This window comes from Microtus oregoni, unplaced genomic scaffold (genome assembly GCF_018167655.1).
Source record: "Microtus oregoni isolate MIOR12 unplaced genomic scaffold, Mior012 000009F_ref0000495, whole genome shotgun sequence".
NCBI lineage: Eukaryota > Metazoa > Chordata > Mammalia > Rodentia > Cricetidae > Microtus > Microtus oregoni.
This window is the reverse complement of record NW_024543068.1, coordinates 40,259,037-40,284,242: the sequence shown is the minus strand read 5'-3', so window position 1 is coordinate 40,284,242 and position 25,206 is coordinate 40,259,037. Positions and strand designations below refer to the sequence as shown.

General features: G+C 45.5%; 1 protein-coding gene across 4 annotated transcripts in view; it reads left to right on the top strand.

The window, feature by feature from the left end:
- Akap6 (A-kinase anchoring protein 6) overlaps nucleotides 1–25,206 on the top strand; it is a 399,217-nt gene that overhangs the window by 176,377 nt on the left and 197,634 nt on the right. For all 4 annotated transcript variants that reach the window (XM_041658789.1, XM_041658788.1, XM_041658791.1 and 1 more), the window contains exon 6: nucleotides 9,892–10,014. In XM_041658789.1, coding sequence (XP_041514723.1) covers nucleotides 9,892–10,014 — 123 coding nt within the window. The remainder of the gene's footprint in view (nucleotides 1–9,891; nucleotides 10,015–25,206) is intronic.

Here is a 25,206-nt window from a genome sequence, read left to right as displayed (position 1 = left end):
CTTTGTTTTTAAGTATCCAGGGACTCTAGAGAGGTTTCTCTTCTGCGAGTTTGGTTCCTGTAGAAAGGTTTCAGCATCAACATTAAGGCACAACCGGAACCACCAAGGCGGACGGAACACAAGGAGCTGACGTGGAGACACTTGAGTGCATTATGTGTTTCAGGCATCACAGTACAGAGCACACAGTAGGTCTGCTGTCTCCACCCCACTGCTGGCTCATCTCATCCATGGCACAGTCTCCAGCACCATTCGCAGGCTGTCACCGACTAGATCTCCCTGCAGAATTCCAATCTCACACATTATCTTTTTTGCTGGACGTCGTAAGTGAGTGGGTTCAGAAAGAAAGTTAAGATCACTAACATGCTCCCCATCTTTCTGTGAACCGCTTGTGAACTTCCTCTCCTTTCTGTCAAGGAAGAGTACCTTCAGTTATCTCAGACGCTAGCATCTTTATCTTCTTGTTATCAGTTGGTCTGGTCCCTTCTACCTGCTGGCATTCTCCATAAGCTGCCATCTTCTGTCCGTGTTCAGTAGACTGGTTAGTTTTTGTCAAGTTGACCCATATGTGGGTCATCCAGGAAGAGGACCAATTCCTCAGTTGAGGAATTGCCATGAAATTGTCCTGCGGCCATATCTGTGGGGCATTTTATGAAATGTTAATTGATGTAGGAAGACCCAGTCCCCTGTGGGTGACGCCATCCCTAACCCAGCAGGACTCCGGAAGAGAAGCAGCTTGGCAAGGTGGAGGGAGCAAACTGGGAAACAGTGTTCTTTGTCTCTGCTTAGTTCCCACCATGGCGTCCCTCAGTGATAGACTACTCTGTCAGCCGAATGAGCTCTCTACCCAAGTTAGCTTTGGCCGGTGTTCTTCTGCAAACTAGGACACTGATGTATTTTCTATGTTCCCCTATTCTTCCAGTAACTTATAAGTCTAAAGGAGTTTTTAGATCAAAGGTTCTATCTACCTGATCCCGCAAGTTCATGCCCTAATGTCCTGCCCTCTGAACTGTTGAAGAGCATGGAGTCCTGGCCTGTGAGTCCTAGAAGCTGCTACAATTTCTGATTCATTGTGAAGTCTTAATAATGAAGTGTTTAAAAACGACTTAATCCACATATGTACGGACTTTGTGGAGTTTAACGAAAAGGGCAATTTAATATTCAATCCAGCTGGCCTAATGTTACCCAATGCATAGTTTAACCAGCAGCCTTGGAAATCGTATGATCCTCAAAGCCCTTGTCTGTCTTCTTACTTTGAACTCCAGGACCCTCATCCAAAGGATGCCCATGGCAACTTTAAAACATACAGTTACTTGTGCTTTGAAACTCGAGGATGTGATGGCCACGTTCTTCTGGGGCAGTTATCCACTGGATGTGCGCTATGGCTCAGTGTGTAACTTTCTGAATCTCATTTCCCTCACTTGAAATTGGGGTGCCTTGAAGTAGGCAGACTTGAAGGGGTGTTTGAAGACTGGCTGTGTGCTTTTGCGGGTCATCTGTACTAGTGGAGAACTAATGGGTTGTGCCCCCTACTGATTGGCAGCCCTGACATTCTCCAGAAGCTGTAGCATTTTCTTGCTCGCATGAGCATCTCTGTGCGTGGGATTGTAATCTTTTCTCTATGAGTGAGAGCCTTGTTATTATGAAAGAAGTGCATGTTTCCTAGAGGAAAGTTTAGACTATTTAAGTAACAACTCAACAATCACAGGTAACCTTTTGAATAACCTTAGTATTCTACAAATACTCCATCAGTCTATGTGTGTTGCTGTAGAAGACATTTGGCTTGTCGGGTCTTAATCAGGAAAGCATTTGTGGGCAAATCCCAACAGGATTATAGCAACATGTTCTGCTCCACACTTGTGTCAAGGATCGGCCTCTTGTTTTCTGCAAACTTTATGGGAATGTAAAAAACTATTGCTTACTGAAGGCGATTGAGTCTCCCTAACAAAATGGAGAGGGGGAGAATTTGAGCTGTGGATAAAAAACACCAGAAAGAAAAGAGGAGAGAAAGGAAGAAGAAGAGAGAGCAGAGAGGCAAAGAATAAGAGGAGAGGGGCTTGGAGAAGAAGGGATGAGCAGAAGATCAAAAAGAAACAACAGTCGAGACAAATCAAGAAGAGAAAAGAGAGCTTAAAATAGAAAAAAGGCTTTAAACCCCTAGCTGGACCAGGATTGGATGGATTGTGGGGCAAGGACAAAGCAGGTGCAAAGGTGTGGGGTAAGAGCCAGCAGCAGAGGGTCTTGCCGTCCCTCTTTCTCTCCTGGCACTTATGAGGGCAAGTTTGTCCAGACAGAGTTTGGTGTGGTGGTCCAAATCTGGAAAAAGACTCCTAAATAATCGTTTCGTAGCTTTACGACTTTAAGTGAGATGCATAGCTCGTCTGTGCCCCAGTGTTTTTATCTGTGCACTGGGAAACCCGTCAATGATGCAATAGCGCTGCTAATTATTAAAATAGCTGGGGTGCAGCGCTGAAATGTTGAGCCTTTAAAGTCATGCCTCTGCTTATGAAAAACCTGCAGTGAGACCATTTAAGGGGGTGGAGAGGTGGATCAATGGATAAGAGCACTGGCTGCTTTTCCAGAGGACCCAGGTTCGGTTCCCAGTACCTGCAGGGTAGGTTGTAATTTTAGCTCCAGTTCCAAGGGGCCAATGGTCTTCTTCTGGTTTCCTGGAGGGCTGCATGCACATGGTGCATGGACATACATGCCGACAAAACACCAATAAATACAATAAAACATTTGGAAATCGTTGGAAAAAACATTTAAAATCATTATTATTGTAAATTCAAATATTTTATAAATTCAAATAATATTGTAAATTCAGATATTTTGTGCTTAGAGGCAAATAAAGATCAACTAAGCTGTTTGAGTTTCCCTGTAGGTTTGGGGGTGCTCAAAGTAGAGTCCTACTTAGAGGGAGTCTGCAAATCTTGGGGCATGGCGAAGTTACTTGGGAACATGCCCAGTTCCACGCCCCACAGCTGTTAAGTGTTCGAGTCCATCCATGTCTTAGCTTCTTCCTTATGAAGCAGAGTGTATGGGTATCTTCTAGGATTCTTGCGAGGATTAAAATAAGGCTTGATGAACAAGTACTCAGTTAATACGTTTTAATTATCAATGGTTTATTACCATTTGCTGTTTGTTCTGAAGTATTTTAAAACATTTTAAATTAGACCTTCATGCTATGCATTTCAGCCTTCTTATGTTCCTAGAACCTTTGATAATTTCTTTATATAAACAGGAAGCAATGAGGTCAAATTTCAGTTCGGCTTCCCTCCTGTAGATGGCTGAGCTCAGAATGGAACTTCTCTATCTGGTTAGTTTTAAGAGCGCTACTTTGTGACATTTCTGTTTGTTTTCATCTGATGGTTTTGCCCTTTCCTTCTGCAACAGTTGCCCTGGGACGCTTTTCTATTCTAAAGCCACTCACTGGACCCCGAGGAAGGAAGCTAAAGGCTTCGCAAAGCATCAGGCTGCCAATGGCTGACAACACATCTCTCTCCAGTGTTTGCCTTCTTCCCTCCGGTTCTGGGCTTTGTGACCAGGCAGGGGCAGTGAAGTGGCAGAGTCCCTAGAGAACTGCTTCTAATCCCTAGGACTTTACCTCGGGCCTCTGGATCTGCTGACAGGGAAGCAAGCAGATACATGGTTGGGAAGAGATGAGCTGTGTTTGAGTATGATCATACAAAAACCTAAACTAGACATTTCAGATAGGAATTCTGTATGAGAGTTATGCTCGGAAATGTGTGAATCTGCATACCGGAGGATGTTCACATCGAATCTCAGCGCATAATCTTGCTTCTAAGTGGATTCCTAATTTGCTGGCTGCAGATCCTGCACAAAGCTGCACTGTGGCGAGGCTGTGATGTCCCTTAGCTGTTACTTGTTGGTGGCCCCACTGCTAAAGATTTGTTCCCAAGAATATGGCCTTCGCCCCACCCCCAAAAGGTTATTAGATTATATTATGAAATGTTTGGCTATCGATAGAAACATTTGTTGGTGACATCCTCACCGACCTGTAGGTTTCCTGACTGCGCTCTATCCAATGGCTCACTGATGTTGGAAGCAGGACCGTGGCTGTCTCTCTGAATGCCCAGAGCAGTTGCTGACACCCATCAGGCTGTGGCTGTATGGGGACATCTCTCATCCGTCTTCTCAGCAATGCCTAGCACAGTTCTGCACACTTACTGAACAATTGTGTGTGTGTGTGTGTGCATGCACACATGTTTGCATGTAGAAATGGGGTAAATCAGTGTGCATGTCCATATAGAGAACAGAGGTCACGTCAGGTGTCTGCATTGAGACAGCGTCTCTCCCTCGAGCTGTTGCTTGTTTTTTTGAGACAGGGTTTCTCTATGTAGCTTTTTGGAGCCTATCCTGGAACACACTCTGTGGTCCAGGCTGGCCTCAAACTCACAGAGATTCACCTGCCCCTGCCTCCCGAGTGCTGGAATTAAAGGCACGTACCACCACCTCTTGGCTCAAAACTGAACATCATCATTTGCATTTTTCAGGGGAACGGACTGATGTTCAAAGGCAGGAAGTAACTCGTGTAGAAACTACTGGAACCAGATTCTGTTCCTTAGAGTCTACACTGGCTCTTGATAAGCGTTCCCTCTCCTCTCCTCTCCTCTCCTCTCCTCTCCTCTCCTCTCCTCTCCTCTCCTCTCCTCTCCTCTCCTCTCCCCTCCCCTCCCCTCCCCTCCCCTCCCTCCCTCCCCCCTTTCTGTCTCTTTACCCCCTTCTCTGACTCTCTTTCTCTCTCTCCTATGAGATACCATCTTTGCTTCCCCTACCTAATCTTCATTTTCAACTTTGAATTTTTGGGAAGAAAGGCTACCAGTACATCAGCCTGCCTTCCATGATTTCCCGTGGCCCCAGTGAGACTCTTGTAGTTGGGTACCGAGTCCATCACCTTCTGGCTCCATGGCATCGGACACTTGTCCTCGCCTTCCGCCCTTACTCTTCTCATCTGCATATTGAGGGTGACAGCAGTCACTAGCTCGTGTGGTCGTTCCTGGGCCCAAGTGGTTTATTTTATAGAAGATGCTTACAGCAGGTCCTAGCTCATAGGGAGGGCTGCATATTATTTCAGCTAGAATTTTCTGGATGGATTCACCGAGCCCTTAACTGTGGAATACTGAGAAAGTGACCGTCAGGCTTTAACGATTTAAAATCCTCACCATCAGAAGTTGCCATTTTTTCCCTCCAAACAGTTAAGCAGTTCACACTTCCAAGGTTCTTCAGTGTGGCCCTGTCCGAAGGCAGCTGATTTGGTCTAGCCTGGGTCTGAGTTCTCTACCAGGTGATAGAATTCAGGTGTGTGTAGTACACATCCCAGTGGCAAACACCATAGGGAAACTGGCCATGCAGGAAGGGGCTAACTGCCATCTGATAGCCATGTCCCCAGTGGGTAAACTGAGTCATTCATCTGTAGCAAGGCACAGGCAGAGAAGTCTTGCTCAAGCACTTAGCTTCCTCTAACTTTTCCCGCGATACGTTAGGGGTGAACTCTGTAGGGATCTTTCCCGTTGAGCTTCTTTCAAAAGCGGGGACAGATATAATGAGTGTGATGGGAGAAGGGACCAAGGAGCCAGAGAGCTTACCTCAGTGTGTGGGCTGTGGGGTTGGGGGGGTGCTCATCAGCTGGTTACCGTGTGTCTCTGGAAGCACCCCTCCTTGGCACAGTGTGGCACCCTGGGAGGATCAGACTTCAGAGTAGGATCTAGGTTCAAATTTCGCCCCTGGCACTGGGCAAATCACTCCTCTTCTGACTATTTTCCTTGTTGGTTAAGTGACCTTCTCCCAGGGCTGTGGGGACAGCACAGCCTCGGCTTCCTGCTGTGTGAGTTCCTGGCCCTTTAGGGAAATGGTTTTCAGTTTCGAATGAAAAGTAATAAAAACTTAAAACAAGCAAAAATAAAACCCTTATGCCTATGATTCCCTAAGTCAGGGCTGTGTCTTCTCTCCCAGCGAATGACTATGTCCTGGTGCTCGGAAAATCATCCTCTGTACTGTGGGTGCTCAGGTACCTTTGCCGGTGGGGGAGGGGTCAACCCAACAGTTTATATTAATGAGAAGAAGCTGGCTATGGGGGGAGACAAAGGAAAACACAAGGAATAATGAGTATTCACAGCCTGTAAATGTCTTCTATCATTGCTATCTTCAAATGTTTGATGTTAGGACTCTAGCAAACATTTTATTATTGTTTTCATTATTGTTGTTATTATTACTATTATTACACAAACTGGTAAGTGTGAGATTCCATTTTATTTTTTAGTCATTAAAGAAATAAATAGATGCTTTAGAAAATTTTAAAGTAAGTTTAGCGAAAACAAAACAAAACAACAAAAGAACACCTCATGACAGAACTTTCAAGACATAAATGATTGAGGGCAGAGGTGTCCTACTGACCAGTGACCTTAGGGCCGACCACAGTGCTGTTTTTTCTTCCGGGTTCCTAATCCTGTCTTGGCCCCGGTTAAGATGTCTCAGACTGTGTCAGATGCGAGTGTGGCAAGAGATCGGGGTGGATGGGAGCAGCTGGGACGAGAGGGGCTGGACCACCAGCCCTTGGGGCTCAGGTCACTCTCCATGTGTGTCTAGATGCTGAACAGAAGGGATACCAAGGACTAATAAGGAAGATGGGGCTGGGAATGACTGAGGCATTGGTTGAAGTTTGAACCTGGAGGACCACAATGATTCAGCTGTGGCCATGAGTCAAACGTGAATAAAGGGTGCAATCCACACAGGGCAGGGCAGGGCAGGGCCGGCTGGGCAGGAGCCCACCAGGCTTTTAGAGTGAGCTTTGCCTCCCATGTAAATCTGCTCTCAGAATGCTGGAGAAACACACCCGCATATGGCAGCACCAAACACAGGAAGGAACAAGTCTGGGTTCACACAAGAGTTCTGTGCATGACGGAGTAAGCGTCTCACTACTTATTACAAATGTCTTTTTTTTTCTCTCACATGACCATATATCAGAGTTTAGACATGCTTTCTATTCTTCTGGCATTGTTTGTTTGTTCGTTTTTGTTTTACAAGACAGGACTTTTCTGCATAGTCCTGGCTGCCCTGGAACTTCCTCTGTAGACCAGACTGTCCTCAAACTCAGAGATCCACCTGCCTCTGTTTCTTGAGTGCAGCTATTAAAGATATGCGCCACCATGCCCAGCCATCTGTCGGCAGTTTTCCTACAATGATATTCATCCTTTTGTGCCCATTTTTGTCTAACACTATGCTGGAACATAGTAGGATTTTAGTAAATATTTAAGTGAATAAATAAATGATCACTCTTCTTCTGAGTAAATTGGGAGCATGGGGACCTTGGGGGAGGGTTGAAGGGGGGAGGGGAGAGGCAAAGAGGGGAGCAGAGAAAAATGTAGAGCTCAATAAATTATCAATAAAAATTAAAAATTAAATGATCACTCTTTGCTGTACTATAATTTGAAAATTATAAATAAATTAAAAAATTAAAAAATAAATGATCACTCTTTGCTGTACTATAATTTGATCCATACTTCAAAATAGAAAAAGCATTTCTAGATTTCCCCCATTTCAACATGTTGTTATTCATGTTGGCCTCATTTTTCTTCATTCACACCTCAGATGTCAGCGGATCCCCTGGAAGCCAGATTGACTGTGCATGTGTCTAAGTGTGAATGTGTCTGCAAGTGGAACATTCTTGGTTTAAGAGATGTCGTATCCGGTGATGGGGATTGCACACGTTACCCTCATGCACGAGCCCCCCGATAACCCACAGAGGTTCTGGAACAGTGGGGAAAAATGATGCAGGAGATAAATGTACTGAGAACGGAGCAGTCTCCGGTGAAACCGGGTTTCCATTACGCAATCTTAGAGCCACACCCAGAAACAGCAGCGGGTAGAGAGCCACGGTTTGCCTAACGGAAAGCACAGCCTAGCTTTGGTTACGAACGGGAACCCCAAGACTTGTTTTGTTTCTATTTCGGTGTATGAAACGTGGCGATGCCAGGAGAGGGGTTGCAGAATATGCAGCCGATGAGAATTGGTGAGGATGGGCTGCAAGCAGGGAACAGACCCTGATCTTTGGTGTCAGCCCTGTTTTGTGACTAGCTGGGCTACACACAGAGAGACACAATCAAGGAAGATTTCCCAGGCTCCTGCATTTGCTAACCTGCATCCAGAAATCTCAGTGAGCCATGCACGCATGGCTGTGTGAGGAAATATGACACACGTGGTTTAAAACTCTTTGACTCTGGCCGGTTTACTATGATGAGGGGCCTGGACACTCTTATGTGCTTCAATTGTTGCTTCTGGAAGACAATTTGTCATTTAGTATTGATTATATTTAAAATAGCATACTTTACTATTTGTCTTTTGGATTCAACTAGCTGTTTCCAAATCTTTTGCTTCCTGACTTTGTCCACAACCCAATTTATATACAATAACTTAAGTCAAACTTAGCAGTAAGTGGTGGTTGATGTGCGGACTAAGCTATGATTTCCATCCCAGTTGTCGGTCATCGGCACTGTCCTGCAAGGGAGAAATAAGGCTTCTTTAAGTTTGTGTACTCACCAAAGAGTCTCGGTTTTGCACAAAATTCGTTGTGGTACTGTATGATGATTTGAGTTCCACTGGACTCCACTGTGCCCACAAAAGTAATGTAACACCAGTGGTGGGAATTTTTAAAGTATTGAGAGCCTGGGAGGGAAGCGTGGGGTGGCCAGGAAGAGCCTGGAAACACATGGGCGCATCACTCAAGATGGGAGTGGGAGTGGCGTTCTGCAGTCAGAGTCTCTGAGCCTCTGTGACATCTCTGATCTCTTCCCTTTGTAACAGAAACATTTCTCTGGGCTTTGTTTCTCTGTTTTTCTCTTTTCTAACCCTCTATCCCATTTTCCTTTATTCTACTGATCTACTAGAGACAAATTGTTCAAATTAAGCGTTATCAGTCTTAAAGACTTATCTAGAGTATACTAAGTAATAAAATTCTTGTCTGAGAAGCATGACAAGAAAATGGATTTCTATGCATCAGTCTTCCCTCTGTGTGTGAATATCCGCAGGAAGGTATTAAGGTATCGATCATAATTAGTCTAAGATTTAAAAAAAGGAAAGGATTTAGCGTCATAGGGAACAGAGAGTGGAAAGGACACAGAAGCCTGCTCTTGCTCCGTGTGACCTCCAGGTGGTGCTGTCGACCCAGACATGGAAAGCCCATGCCAGGCTCTGTTTGTAGCTGGATTTTCAGTTTTTCAAAACTATTTTCTGTCTCTACAGATGTGTTCTTTTAAATGGTCAATAAAATTTTATAACCACTATTTGAAAAATCGCAAGATTATTGTGATTTGTGCTTCCCGGGCGAGGATATTTCTTTTCGTCCAGACATTCTCAGCCAGTCAGATGTCTGCATTTGTTCTGTCGTCCCTTTTCCGTCCTGCCTGTCTCTCCAGTACCCAGGCTCAGCCACAGATACGTGGATTGTTGACAGGACTCATTGGGTATCTTTAGATACTGTTTAAATTTAAAATACACTTCCTGGTTCAGCTATAGTAACTCAGTCCCATGCACTCTGAATGGACACAACCTTTTTTACACCCCAAGCCAGCGTGAGATTTGGAGGTGGTCAGGGAGATGCTTGTCACACGCTAGAGATATCTCGAGGTCACTTATGCAGTGCACCCCGTGGTCTAATCATGTTCTCGAGGAAAGCGTTCCTAGATAAACACCCGGAGGAGCTTTTGTTTCCTATTTAGAAAGATTTCGGGCCACCAGCTGAGGAAATGCTGTCACCAAAAAAGAGCAGGATGAGGCGTTACCATAACGTGGGGGCAAAGTGAGGAATTTTTAAGACTGACTTTAAAGACCATCAACTAATTTTCCTTTTGTGTCCCTCCCGTTTCTCTTCTCCCACAGGGCTTTGTGAACAAGTTGGACGAATTCATCCAGTGGCTACATGAAGCCATGGAGACCACAGAGAACTGGACTCCTCCTAAGGCAGAGACGGATAGCCTTCGGCTGTACCTGGAGACACACTTGGTAGGCATGGTGGTGTTGTGTATTGCCGTTTCTGTAAAGGACTTAGATGTGATGCTGGTTTGTTTAGGTCCAGTAGTCACTTTAGTTACCAGAAGTCTTTAGAAGCTAATGAGGCCAAGCTTCAGTGGGGTTAAACCACAAGCTGAACATTTGCCAGCATTTCAAGCAGCAAGATGACACCCAAGGCCTCCATATTTCAAATCGATGTTTCAAAGCTCTTTCCAGAAAGGCCCCTGTTTTAAAATAGCTTAGAAAATCTTATTAGGCCTGTGTTCTCCTAAGTGACAATTGAAGATTTCTCTCTTCTTGAAAGAAACAAATGAACAAAAGAGAAAAATTGGATGACCATTCTGAGGCGTTCTAGAATTCTTGTAAAATTAATGAGCCTCTCATTATCAAGAAGGTCTATTTAATCTGTTCTACACTTGGCTATTTTAATAAAATATTTAAAATGATGATCTCCATCAATTCTGCTGCTAGGTGGATTTTTTCAGCAGATAATTAATACAACTGTCATTACACCGGGCCCCGTGCTTAGGGAAAACCAGGGAGTAGTCATGGAAAACATTAGGATGGCTGCGCTTTGGTTCTGCTCAAAGCAGGAATTATAGACCAGGGTACAGTTGATGAACCTCGGGAGGTTTGTGCCGAATGCTTTAAATGGCCGATATCAATTATGAAGGGGTGGGAACCACGTAGCGGAGCGTGATAAAGCGTGGCGAAGAAGCGCGTTGTCATAGGAAACGAAAACTTAGGCTTTAAGGATCTCATCTTTATTCCTTTCACTGATAGAATAAAATTGACAAAGGCAAGGAGCACGAAGCCTTGGGTACCCAACTGTGGGACTGATTTCTGCCCCCTTTACACGCTTGGAATGTGGATTAAGTCAGCATCGTGTAGTGTCCCATGGATGGCGGCTCATAGGAGAGACTGGAGAAGGACAAAAGGGGGCAAGAAAGGAAGAATTTTTAGTTCCCTTAGTGTTGTGTTTGGCAGCATGCTTGATGTCACTGCAAGGAAGGTGGCCGCAGGATCCAGTTGCTGCTTGCAGACAGGCTTGTGGGTTATCGCGGATAGCCTGGTGGTGTGGAGAAACGCCAGTGGCCCTACGTGGCTCTCTTGTCCAGGGGTTTTTAAATGCTGCCCTTAGCATTCAGTTCCCTGTAGAATTCAGTTCCCATCTTTTAGAGGGCATTTCATAATCGCGAGATAAAGATATTCAGTGCTTTATGATGTAAATTATATTAATTAGAATGTCAACTTTTCACTGGCATTGTTCTGACAGAAATTCTAATCTGTGTTTAAACAGGACTATATGAACTTTATTTCACATCAAGTGTGCTGTCTTAATTTTCTTGATTTAACATTTTATGGAAAACACACATTCAGCTTTTGAGGTTTCAAAGGGCACAAGGGCATAAGGGTGCCTTGACTGTGGGTTGCTTACGGAAAGCCAGGTGCGGCGTGCAAGCCGAGGGCCCTGTCCTCTCCCAGCGATATGCCCTTTGTTGCCAGTGCGTCTTCCTGTCCCAGTGAGAGGGCAGAAATTCTTGCTTGACATCCTTGTGCTGGCCCCATCTCGTTCTAGCCCGAAGCTTCATATTGAGCAAATAATTTGTATTGTTCTGGCTTATGCAGGTGTTACTAACTTCATGTATCTAATGGAAGAACTAATTTTTGAATATTCTCATTCAATTTAAATTGCCACCTCTGTCTACTGCCTTACTCTATGCAGCCTTAACAACTGCAGACCTTCTTAGAGGTGACAACAGGGAAGCCCAGCCATCCACACCTGCCTCTACACAATGTGCTGTGCTCAACACAGGGGTCATTACCCACTTGCTGTGGACCACCACAGGGTCCTTCTTGAGAAATCTCTCTTGTAGAGTGGTCTGTTTCTATCAGAGGGTTAATACCTTTTGGGGGGTGTTTTTTTTTTCTTTCTCTGTGTGATCATTCTGGTGGGAATATAGGTGATATTGGGTCAGTTTGCTGAGAAATTCTGGTTTATAGGCCAGTCCACTGAATGCGAAGTCAGTCAGACCTTACTTCTGATGTTCTGAATTTATGTGATGATGTCATGTGTGGTCGCCTCTTTAGCCTCCTCTGCACGGTTTGCTGTGGAAAGTTCCAGGAGTCACCGAGAGTCACTGGACCATTTCCCAGGCCACTGACCCTAGGACGAGACTCAGTTCCTCTCTGTCCACATTGTCCTCCTGCCCTGGCTGTCTCCTGCACCTTATTGCACTGCCATTATACTGAATTAATACTCTTCTTAGTCCTAAAAGGAGGCAAAAATCTGCCTTTCTGTAAGAACTGTACAAGTGAACCTGGGAATTCCTACCTAGCTCACTCTACACAAACCGTTCCTGTTTCCCAATGAGTAAGCAGATGGGTTTTGTGGTGTTACTCGGCGGTAGAGGTCCTCAGACAACGCTCGTTACAGCATTTTTCTAGATTCTACCACTCAGTCTTTAGTCCACACAAGCATGAGACCCCAGAGTGATATTCTTCTCTGGTGGAATATGCTGGAATGGCTGGCGTCTTCCAATATTTACTGTAAAGAAAAACAAAAACCAAAACAACAGTTGTACATTTGTATCTTGATACGTAATTCAATTATTTTCCAAGATTGTAGCCAAGGCGTTTTTTTTTCCCCCAACACACATCAATTAAAGTTTCACAAAGCCTTCCTGAGAGAGACACGGGAAGTCTATTTTAGCAGTGGGAAATGGTGAGAAATTGTCATGGTACATCAGCGGTTTTCCATGAGAATTAATCATTTGCTTGCAACCTGGCTGCTTCTTCAAAAATACAGTTCCTATCTTTCTGGAAACTGGCATTTTCAGGAAAATGTCATTTGGGGGCGGTGTGTTATGAGTTCTGGCCATTCTCCCCCGCTGAAGCAGTTTTAGAAGTAGCGCCGGGGAAATGTATCGTTGGGCAGATTTCCTTTTCGCTGTCTTTCCGTCACTTCTGTCCCCTTCCTGGCCTTTCAAAAACAGCTTTATTGAAGTGTTTGGCCTGCCCTGGATTGCGCATTTTAGAGTATGAGAGTTGAGGAGCTTTGACAATCTGAACGATACAGACACCAAGCCAAATCATGGTAGCGAGTGCATGCATCGGCCCACCCATGCGTCAGCCCACCCATGTGTCAGCCCACCCATGCGTCAGCCCACCCATGCATCAGCCCATCCATGTGTCAGCCCACCCTTCCTCATGCCATTTTGTAATTCCTCCTCCCAGCCCCTCCCCAGACTCCTCCCTAAGCATTTGCTGATTTACTCTATGTCGCTCTCCAATTAGTTTGGACTTGCTCAAATCTCACATGTATAAGACCGACCAGCGTGCTCTCTGCTGGGGCGTGAGCCCGACCTGGGGTCCAGCCTGTCTCTTGATAGATATGTCGTCACTGTATCTGTCCGCTGTTCTTTCTGTTTTCTTGGTCATAGTAACTGTCACAGGTACATGCAACATGCATGCTTGACTCATGAAGTTCCCGATGAAGCTGTTCCTCTGCAGTCTTTCAGAGTTTTTTTTTTTTTTTAAGTCCAGATGAGAGTTGCCTTTCCCTCCTCTCTCCCATCCCCCTGAATCCACACCTCCTCTGTTTCTGTTCAGAAAGGGGCAGGCCTCCCATGGGTATCACAAAACATGGCATATCAAGTTGCAGTAAGACTTAGCACCATCCCTATGTATTAAGGCTGGGCAGGGCAACTCAGTAGGAGGAATGGGGTCTATCTCTCTGGGAGTCTTAAATCTGTTATAAGATCTATCTTACTATGTAGCCCAGGATATTGGGGAACTCGCCTTGTAGCTCAGGCTGGCCATAAGCTTGTAACCTCCTGCCTTGGTCTTCTGAGAACTGGAATAGCAGCAGGTACCACCACAGTCGCCTTGAGAAGAAACATTCTTAAGTCAATTTGATACATGGGAGCTGTGGACAAAATGAGAGCTGTGGAGCCAAGATTCAAGCTCCTATAGGTCAGGCTCCACGAGGGCCAGGCAGTTGCTTCGGTGCTAGTCTATGGTGAATGAAGTTGGCTTCTTTTGGGGGCTTTCAGTTGAACAGAGGCAACCCCAGGTCATGTGAAATAGTCCTGGCCGGTAAAATTTTTATAGGATAAATGAAGAAGTTCAGCGAAAAGGTTTATCGTGTTCCCAGAGATAATTGGATGGATGCAGTCCTCAAAGGGCTTGTATCATCCTGCGGGTTAAAACAAGAGCACAGAGCCTGGGATTTCACAAGAAGGATAAGGGAGGTTACGGTTAACCTTAACCATCTTTAAGCATCTTTGGTGGCGATGACGCCATTTGCCGTCAGTGTCTGAGGTTACCTTAACCTCAGCTGGCATGGGTGAGACCCAGCTTGAGCCTTGCAGGTTGGTGTTGGGCAGGAAGGGAGACTAAATGACATTTTAAATGGCCAGACTTTTCTCTGGGGCACCGAAGGTTTGGCTGTGCTTCAGAATAGGAGAGGGAGAGGAATCCGTTACAAATCCCGTGGGGGAAAGGCCAGTCTGGCTTCAATGAGCTGAATGAGGTTAACGGAGTGATCATGGCGGAAAATGGGCCCGACTGTAGCATTTGAAATTCTAGCACAGACTAGCCACTATCATATTTCAAAAGCATGACTTTTTGTGTAAATATGACAGGAACTTCATAAAGTGAATGACAGACAGCACAATGGTTAAAGTCTGCAGAGAGTCCCTCTCTCACCGTCTCCTGGATATCAGCTCTCCTCGCCTGCTCTCTGTCATTTCAGAGTCATTCCAAGTGTTGAAAAACAGCCACACACACACGTGTGCTTTGCTTTGTCCCCAGTTTGTATTAGCAACAGGTCAAAAGCAGTAACTATACTATAACTCTATCCCTGTGTATGGCTTGTCAGCCTTTCCTGTATGAGCACGCCATGGTTTATTTTAACCAATCTTTTATGCTGGACATTTAGGTTTTGTGTAGGCCTTTTCTATCTCAAATGATGCTTCTGGGCCAAGTGCTTAGAAATTAGTCATCTTGTTTAGTATGGGTGTGTCCTTACACGGGTAATATCCGGCCAAAAGGCTGTGCACGGTCAGCATTTTCATCTATTACTGAAGCATCTTTGGTGGCGATGACGCCATTTGCCGTCAGTGTCTGAGCATGCCCCCCTCAGTCTTGCTGCTGAAGCTTGTAGGCACACTGCTTACCTTTGTCCCCATGGTAGTTGGCAGGGGATGCCTGTTATACTTCTGGCATTTTTGGTAGAGTTGGTGTTGTCTTCATGTTTGGGGGATTATTTGCATTTTTTTCCTTGGGACTGACTTCTCATTACCATAGCCCGTTCTGCTGGGTCCTTGTTACTTCTAGATTGACATGAGCTTTTTAAATATTAAAGGAATCAACCCCCTGTCTGTGTTGTGGATGGAAACAGTTTTTAAAGGAGCCATCAAGAAGTCTCTCCTAAAGGGACAGGGACATTTCAACAATTGGTGCCCATGCTTAGGCAGAACCAGGAGGCCAGTCAGGAGTAGGCCAGGCCCTACTCCTGACAAAAGTCACAGAAAAATTCCTGCCCCAGAAAGACCAGCATGTGGAAACTCCTATCTTAGACAGGCAGGAATGAGTTTAAGATCAGAGAGTCCGTAGATGAACGCGGAGATTGAGAGCATTTGAGCAGTGAGAATTGTGGGTGAGGTGGGAACAGAGAACAGGAACAAACTGAAGGACAATGAGAGATTTGAGCCAACAGCTGCTCTTTTGAGGCTCGCTCACGTTCAGTCAGAAATTCCAGCAGGCATCTGTTTGCCCTGCTCTAGTCTGTGGTATCCTGCACCCAACATAGCGTAGGCAAGACTTGTGCGCAGTGAAAGATTGGAGGCTGCTGTCTCTGGGCGTGACCTGGGCCTCCAGGCAGGGCTAACGGTGTGTGACCCGGTAGTGTGGCACCGTCAGTTGTGGCTGAGGAAAGCACGGCCATTGTCCTTCGCTCAGAGTCTATGTAAAGGGAAACATTAAACTGTACCCAGTGGGAAAGTCAGACAGTATGAAGCAGTGTAAAATGAAAAGCAAAACCCTCCACCCTCCCGACTGACCTGGCTAGGCAGTTTGTCCTGTGCCTTTTTGAGCCCTTCAGTGTAAGGTCAGTGTATTTTAAAGTTTGTGATGTCCGTTCTATTCAATAACTTGTTTCCTCAGCATATATCCCATCGGAATAGAAAAATCCAAGGTGCATTTTCCCAGTTCCTTAATGTTTTATCATGTGGAGGACGTGCCTCAGTTTAATTAATTAAATCTTGTCATGGTAGCATTGAAGCTGCCTCCATATCTCTGCTTTCTTTTTCAAATAATGCTCCATGAATATTCAGGCTAACCCTGGTGGAGCATCTCCTTGTCTTTGCCAGTTGGCCTAGAGCAGCAACTCAGAAACCCCCTGTAATCAAAGAACTATAGGCTGAGCCAGATCCATGTTTGCGTGTGTATGTGGTGGCTCTCTGAGAGTCCCTGTTTGCGGGTGGACTTTCAAGGCAAGCCTTCTGACCCGTTTTTTTTTTTTTTTTTTTTTTTTTGTTCCATTTAGTATTAGTCCCTGCAATTTGAACTGGCTGCCACAAGGTGGCAGAGGAGCACCAAAATCCATTTGTTCTTGACTCGCCATCCTTATTGTGTCTTTATCCCAATCTTCATAAACACAAATTGGACTTAACTAGCAATGCGTCTGGTTAAAAGAATGATCGGCATAACGATATGTACCCATTTGTCGTCTCTACTTAGATCCTGATGTTTTGTTTCTGATCAAATTGATTTCATTTCTATCACAACGAAAACCAGTGCATCACCCACAGTTTTCCCTCAACACTTCTGACTGTCTTTTGTTTGCCCTCCTGTGTCTACCTCTGCTCCATTTCTTTCTGCTGGAAGTTAAGAAATCACAGAGTTTTTGTTTTTGTTTTTGTTTTTTTTTCTGGCTTCCTACCTCTCCTCCTCCCTTTCTCTGCTGGGATGATGGCCAGCTATGGTCTGAGCAAGGGGCGCTTCACAAGACCAGTAGCTGCCTTGAGGTTGTGGCACTCAGCTAATGGGGCTCAGTCAGCCGGACTTCAAAAGCCAGAGCTGTGTGTTTGGCTCAGTTGCCTATCAACCCCTTCAGCCTGAGGAGCAAGGCTGTGGCCTGACAGGAGCTTTGAAGTTCCATTTGCTCGTCCCCCTTGAACTCCTTCCAGTTTAGAGCATGGCTGAGTGTGTAGCAGGAAGAGAGCGACGCTGGTTCTCCTCTTTGGTGTCATTTGAAATAATTCCCAGGCTCCAAGCCTTTGCTATGGTGGGTGGGGATGCCGGTCTGTGAGGAATTTACAGCGTGTGGGCAGTTTGTTATTGCTTGCTCTGAGGAAGGGACTAAGCCGAGTGGGAGGCTCCCTTTGGACATGTGACAGTCATAACCACATTCCTGTGCTCATGTGACTGACTCATTCCATGTGTTGAGGAGACCTGTGTGTGCTGCCTTTTCAGCTAAAAGGGAAGTGTAAGGCGTGTGAGAACCATGCCTTTTTTTCTACTTGGTTTAAAGACTCTTAGTTCTTAATACTCAACAGTTCTCACTATTCCAAAAATTGTTAGTGCCCAGTTTACTAAGCTATAACTTATTTTTTAAATTAGGCATAATAACCGCTTTTAACTAGATTGCCAGGGACGCCCTGTGTTTAGCAAGTACTGCATTTCCAGGCAACCTGGGCAGTGAAGAGTTTCCAGACAGGCCTTGCTTTAGGAGGCCCACGTACAGGGCAGAGAGCATTGATTCTGGACGAGGGACTCACCAGAGTTGGGGTACCTACCTAGGTCTTTCCTGATGGACCTCAGAAACAGTTCCTCTTGTATGCATCTTACTATGTGGAATTTTGGAATCTTCAAGCAATTTTTTCTGGTGTAAATAATAAAAACTCCATATCTTTATATTAGCCAGAAAAATAAAAAACCCAAACCTGTCGTGTGACGGTTGTGAAGGCGGGGTGGGGCAGCGGGAGGTCGGAAAGACTTTTCTGTTTCAGGGACTTGTGCTTTCCTCCCTTGAATCCTTACAAATATATGGCAGGAACCGCCCACAAATTCTTAAAGAAGTTGCTGCTGTCCCCACCTGCCCACCCTTGACTGTTTGTTCTCTTTTGGCCGTCACTACCTAAGGGCCAGCTTGGTCTCATCTGGGCTCATCATGCGTTGAGTCAGTCACTAGACGCATCAGCTAGGTGAAATGATTGAACGTTGTAAAAACACGTTTGAGCCATTGTGGGTACAAATTCCAACCAACGGAACACATTTTCAAACTGTGATCACCTATGACTTCAAGGGTTAAAAATTCCTTAGCTTTAATATTGCTGTTTAAAAAGATGAATGTGGTATGACTAGACAGTATGTTAATGACTTGACATTACAAAAATTTATTAAATTTATTTTTAAAGTGGTTTGGTTCCCCCTTTCAAATGCATGAAGCGTGTGGGAGTTGGAATAGATCTGCCCCAGGCTGCCAAAACAAATTTTTAATGGAACTGGAGTCCTTCAGGGATTGTCCTAAATCCACATAATATTCTTAAGTCCTGGTGTTTGCACTGGGACCTGTGTATTAGCAGATGTACGTGCGAATAATATACGTAGAGCCATCCATCACCCGGATGACTCCACGTTCTCAAGGGCTGGCGCACATCAATTATTCCACCTCGGGGGGTAGAGAGATATTTGGGCTAGCATTGACCTCCTTTTCAATCAGGGCTTCCAAACAGTATGTTCTCGAAGTCAAATAGTCCCTTCAGACGGAACCTCTGTTTGAGAATGCGCTTGGCCTGATGTCGCCATGCTGAGAAGTCAATGTGATTACCTGTGTCAGGTGTGGAGGCAGCATCCGGAGAAGCAAATGAAAATCCCGTCACTCGGAGTCACGTCAGCATCCGGGATCTGCCCCATCTATCTACTGCGTGCATAAGTTAGTAGCCAGTCTATCAGGGAAGACTGTCAGCCTTGGTGAGCTGCATCTACATCCACACACAAAAGCAACTCTTTGAGATAAATTAGAAGTTGCTCCAGGAGCTAGATTCACTTTCAAAGGCTTGGAGCCGTTTTATGAAATGAAGGGAGTAAAGCCTCCTGAGGAGGAATGGGGATATACTTTTTTTGTATGTGTGTGTTTTTTTGTCTGTTTGCTTTAAAGGAAAACAAAGACTATTTTTAAACATATGGTTTTGATTAAAAAAATTAAAAAAAAACAAACAAACCTGGAAGTTATTCCTTCAATGCACAAAGTTCTCTTCTGAAGCTCCTGATGTCAGGGCTGAAGGGACGTGACAGGTTGCTGTGTGACCAGTCAAGCGGTGACAAAGGTAACCACTTCATTTTGCTGGGAAAATGTACAATTGAGGTAGCGGCTGACCATCTATTTAATTGCGTGGTGAGTGCCATATGATGAGAGGGTAAAGTTAAATTGATGATTCAGGCTACCCTAGCCAGGGTACGGTTTACATGGCAATTATACTGGGTCATCTGAGTGTAATTGGCAAGTAATTTTGTAAGCGAAGGAACATGACAGCTCATTTACATGGTGTTCACTGAGTAAAATTTGGGGACATTCATCAACCACTCTAGAGTGCGGAGTGATTGCATTGATATCCCCGAACGCTGCAGGCCCGAACGCTGCAGGCCTTGGATGCTGGTTTACGGAATGCCCGCCCCCCAATCGTGGATAGCCGTGTGTGTGCACGCGCAGTTGTGTGCAGCGCGCTAAGCGCTTTTATTCGAATGTGGGTGAAATCACCGCTCTTTTTCTCAGGGAGCTCACGGGTAGGAGACAGACACACCCATCATTTTAACCGAGTGTGGTAAACGGAGGCTGGGCGCTGTGGATGGATGCCAATGGGACTTTGATGAAACAGTTCTTGCCAGGTAGAGGCCTGGTGAGAACAGAATCCTAGGAGCCACTAGACTAGGGGGTGGGAGACTCTCAGAGCTGACCTGACAGGACCTGCAGTCAGATAAGGCCTGAGTCTGGCTAGCTATCCAAGGACTTAAGAAGAGGTGGGCCCTATCTAGCTGTTTTGAAGATAGACCATTTTGTATAGTAACAATTACTGTGCTATTATGATATACTCGGCTCTAGTCTCTGTGCATCAAGGGATATTTTTATCTTTACGACCACCCAGAAAATAGGCACGAAAATTCCTTTTACAAACGAGGGCACTAAATAGACAAAGGTTTCCCAGAATCACACAGAGAGAGTGGTGGAGGAGCTGGGCTTTGAACACCCGTATCCAGTCCTGAAGGCCTTGCTCACCGCTAGCACTAGCCCATCCCATGCTGTTGGCTTCCTTAGCACAGTCCGCTGGGATTCCAGACTAACTCCGTCCTGTGCCCGCTGTGCCCTCTAGGCTCTGAGCATGCTGCCAGGGCGGTGACTTGCCATTCTGCTCAAAGTCACATCTCTAAGTCTGAGACAGCCGTGCCTGTGTTGCCACTAACATACAACAAAGGTGTAGCTTTGAGGGAGGACAGGCCAGAGACCTCTGTAGTCAGCCTCACAGGTGAAACATTGAGGGCGGGGAGCTAAGGCAGTGTCAGTGTGGAGACGCATAGATGGAGCCGGAAATTGGCTGGGCTCGGCGATTGATGGGGCGTGTGGATCCTGTCGGTACACCCTTGTGTCACTTCTGATTTCTAACCATTGTGCTGGAGAGAGGACTTTTGGCAAAAGAATCCGAGGAACAGGGAGGTTCACACTGCTCCCTGCTGAGCTCTTAGATTCCTGGGAAGAACTATGTGGACTCAGGATAAAAGTTAGAAGAGACTTCCCCAGAGGCGGCTAAAAATAGAAGGGACGGTCCGGGGACAGAACCACCCTGGGGTGGATGAGTGGTTGGATGGCCTTTGGGATTCTTCTCTCTTTGAAAATTCTCTACTTGAAAGTAAATAAAACTCCTGTTTCCTTTTCTAAACTGCCTGGATGAAAAAAAAAAAAGATAAAAATCAAAGTATTCAAGGGCTGGAAAATATTGAGTCCAAACGCCTTGATTATAGATAAGGGAAGGAAGCCCCGAGGGCTACATGATTCATCCGAGGACACCCCTCCAGGAGGAAGACAGGGTCATTGCCTTCCCTTCCTTTTGTCTCCAATAGTAACATTTTTGTCTTGGGTTTCCCTGTGGGCAAGCCACTGGTAGACATTGGCGCAAAAACAACAGAGACTTGGCTTTTGTCTCTAGGGAAAGTGGAGTATTGACAATAAGGGGTGCCTGTCACATGATGACCTAGGACATTGAGCAAAATGAGAAAATTGAATTTAAACATTCCTAAGAAGAGTTAGAGAGATGGCTTGGTGGGTAAGACCATTTCACTGGCAAGTATGAGGACCCGAGTTCAAATACTTGGTAGCACGTAAGAAGCCAGGCATGGCTATATATGACTGCAGCCCCAGCACTGGAGAACAGAGTCCCAAAGCTTACTTGGCAGGCAACCCAGCTTAAAGGATGAGCTTTTGGATCAAGCGAGAGACTCTATCTCAGGGAATGAAGAACCAGAGAGTAAGACATGTCATGTGTTGCCCTCCGCAGAATGTGCACGGGCCTGTGAACTGAACATTCCTGTACATACAGCACACACCTATACCACACATATAAAACATAATACACACCAAATCTCTCTCTCTCTCTCTCTCTCTCTCTCTCTCTCTCTCTCTCTCTCACACACACACACACACACACACACTCACTCGTTCTCTCTCAAATCCACATGGATTTTTGGAATCCCTAGTCATTCCCATCCAGTTCTAACACGTTCCATTGACTGTCTCTGAGTCTTGCAACCCTACGGTACTATTGTTTTCACTTAATGCTTTGAAAAAATCCCGGAAACATAACCTGCTTCATGAAATCTGACTATGGTAACTCCTGAGCCCACTGTCCGCAAACGATAACATTCATTATGTTGTCTTGCAGCCAACTTTGTCCTTGCAATGATATTGTTTACATACTAATATCTATAGTTTTATCACTATAGTTCTGAGTCATTTTGGGTTGTGGAGTCTATCTGTGTGAATTGCCTCATCATCATTTGAATTGCTATATAATATCTTACTTTCAAGAGATAACTGAAATATTTACTGAAAGAACTCTCATTCTCGACTCCCAGCATATTTTGAAGAATTTATTTTCTATCATGAGCAACTGTACATCTAGCTTATATGCATGGCTTTGTGGGGCAGTGAGCAGGAGCCGCTGAGCTCCTCATGGTGATTATAACCTGCTTCCTTGCCAGGGGCCCTCTGAGAGTCCAAAGAGCGCTTGTTTGACCAGGGACAGAGCAGGTCCTGGGCAGAGAGACAGTAAGTGACTTCAAGCTGTGGCTTTTCTAACTAAATACATATCTCCCCCCTGCCCTTGTGCAAAGGCCTGCTCTCGTTTCCTGAGGGAGTGAGAATCTTTGTGTGAAGAAGTGTCACCAAGTGTCTTACTCGTCAGCATGCGCCCACCATCTCTTCAAGTGACAGCAGGAGTAAGTTCATCAGTTCAACGTGCCTTTCACATTCAGAGACTCCTGACTAATAAAATCTGGTATTTATCATCAGAACAGCCAAAGAACTGGATTCTGGCACACGCTGCTCTCACGCATGGAGAGAAACTTGAAAAGACAGAAGATTTGCTCCAATTTTCTTTCTTCTCTTCATCTAGAAGCAAAAGCATACCTTTTTTCAATTAAAAAGAGTATGAGCACATGGAAACATCTGGCCCGTATCACCACGGCAGCCTCCTAGAACTGCCTGCTTTGCCTCCAGTGTGTCCTTTTGAAAAATCAAGTCTGCAGCAGCCAGCAAGTGCTTCCTAGCTCATAGGTCTGCAGCAGCCACTGCCGTCCCTGCCGTATTCCTCATGGCTCTTTCATGGTCCTGAGGGTCAGCTCCTGTGTGGTCACCATTGCTCCCTACCCTGCCTGCAGCCCACCCCAGCCACATGGAGCACTTGGGCTTTTGCTCCCCAGAGGACATCTCTGGACTTGTAGGCAAGCCAGTTCACTCCTTATATAAGCTCTCTTTAGACTCTGCTAAGACTGGATCTCATGGGCTCCCCCAGCCCCTGTCAGCACTGGTCTTTTATACTTGGCTAGTGTAGTAGGTTTTAATTTAAACAAACAAACTTGAATCTCATTGGACAAGGCTATTATGGCTATTATCACTCAATTTTGCTTGAGGCAAATAGCCCCACCACTTTGTATCACGAATAAGATCCCAATCACACATGTAATCTATGCTAGGCCATTATTCCTATGACCCGGTAGACTAGACTATAAACTGCCTGCAGGCTGGTGTTGTGCACTGCTAACTTATATTTATATAATCTGGTAGGGGATTCTCCATAAATATATCTATTGTATAAACCCATGCCTTAAGGAAAAAAAAAAAACAACAAAATCCCCTCAAGAAAGATTGTGTGGCTCTTTTGGTCACTTGTGTGGCTTCACAAATGTACCAATACTCATGGTGCTCGTTGGACCTGGCAGATGCAGACAGTACCCACGGGGTGGCTGAGTGTCTGTTACCCTACCATGCTGGGAGGACGGAATCACATTGAACATTTAAGCCTTTGAATGTGCTCATTCCCCCGTCTCCGGTCCTAGGTTTTCCCTCAGACACGATCATTTCTGTGCTCCATTGGGAGTTCCTTATTTCATCCCACGGGCATGCATGGTCTGCTTCATCACGTCTGATCATGGCTCAGGTGTAGTCATGGGCATAGCTGAATTTCCGATTCAGATTCATACAAACCAATCATGCCAGATGTAATTACACCACTGCCCATTGGTTAACTCATGGCAATCATTTTGATAATCTAGCCATTGAATCTTCTTTTAAAAAATGTTTTAGAAAATGACATATTGATTGATTGATTGATTGATTGATTTTTGTGTACGTGGGCGTGGGTGGGGGTGTGTATAACATGGTGGGGATCGGAGGGCATTTTTGAGGAGGTGGTTCTGTCCTTATACTAGAGATCATGGTCGAGTTATCTGGTTTGGTGGTAGGAGCCTTAACCCTCATCAATATTTTGCTTGTTTAGACACTTGATTTATATTTAACTAATTATTTTCCTGTGTGTTTATATGAGGGTGAGTGGGGAAGCCAGAGGAAAATTTGCACGAGTCAGTTTTCTCCTAGTGCGTGGGTCCTAGGGATTGCACTGAAGGCACCAGGCTGGCTGGCGAGTGTCTTCACCCACAGAGTCATGTCTCGGCCCCTCACTGAGTTTCCCTTCCTCTGGTTCCTCTCTTTTCACTCAGTTGCACGCTGCTTTAAGGACACCGGAAAAGAGTCGGCATTCCCTTGGATCCGGGCCGCTATCTGTGGGACATTTCACATTATCTCAGTGACACAGGATCCTGGAGCGTGCCCTTGCCAATGTCCTTGCCACAAATTCAGTCCCTAGAGAACTCTTTGCGCGGTCAGGGTGTGGTACAGGTGTGGCGGAGGGATGAAAGATGCCGTAGGTATACTGGAGAAAATACGCCAACGGTGTAAGGATGGGGGCGTGTCCAGCTATCAGGCTAAAGGAAAGAACAGGAGAAACCGGACCCTTCTTTAGGGAGCGGTGGGGGCAACACCCAGAGGGGTTCCTCAAGAATGCTTTAGCAGCCTGGCATCCCACTGACAGTTTCGTTAACGTGTCCGCTGGGCTGCCTTCTCGGGGGCCTGTTGCAAATTCCTTGCTTGATATTATTAATGGTTAATGGGCGCACCTGAAATCAAGCAATAATGTACCATTTGCGTAATAGTTATATTAAATGGTTCTTTTATACAACATCAAGCTTATCAGATTATCTCGCTCCTATTAACGAGTGCCTCATCTTTGCCAATTTCCTTATCAGATGTTTCCGCATCATCCCCAAGTGCAGCCGCTTCCAGCTGCGGTGGCACTGTCTCCTCCATTTCAATATATCGAGGTGCCAGCCTCCTCATGCGTCTTCCCTTCTCTCTGGCACGGAGGCACAGGCCCGATGTGCCTTTTGGGAAGCTGGTGGTCACCAGCCGTTTGATACAGGCACATTCGGAGTCAAAGACAGCACGAGGCAGAACTGATAGTGATGTGGAATTTTTACGACAGGCTTCTTCGTGAAGTCTGGGGCTGCTGAATTAGTCTCAGACGTTTCTCTTTTTCCTGCTCCCTTTGCTGAAACTCATGTGCTCTAGTC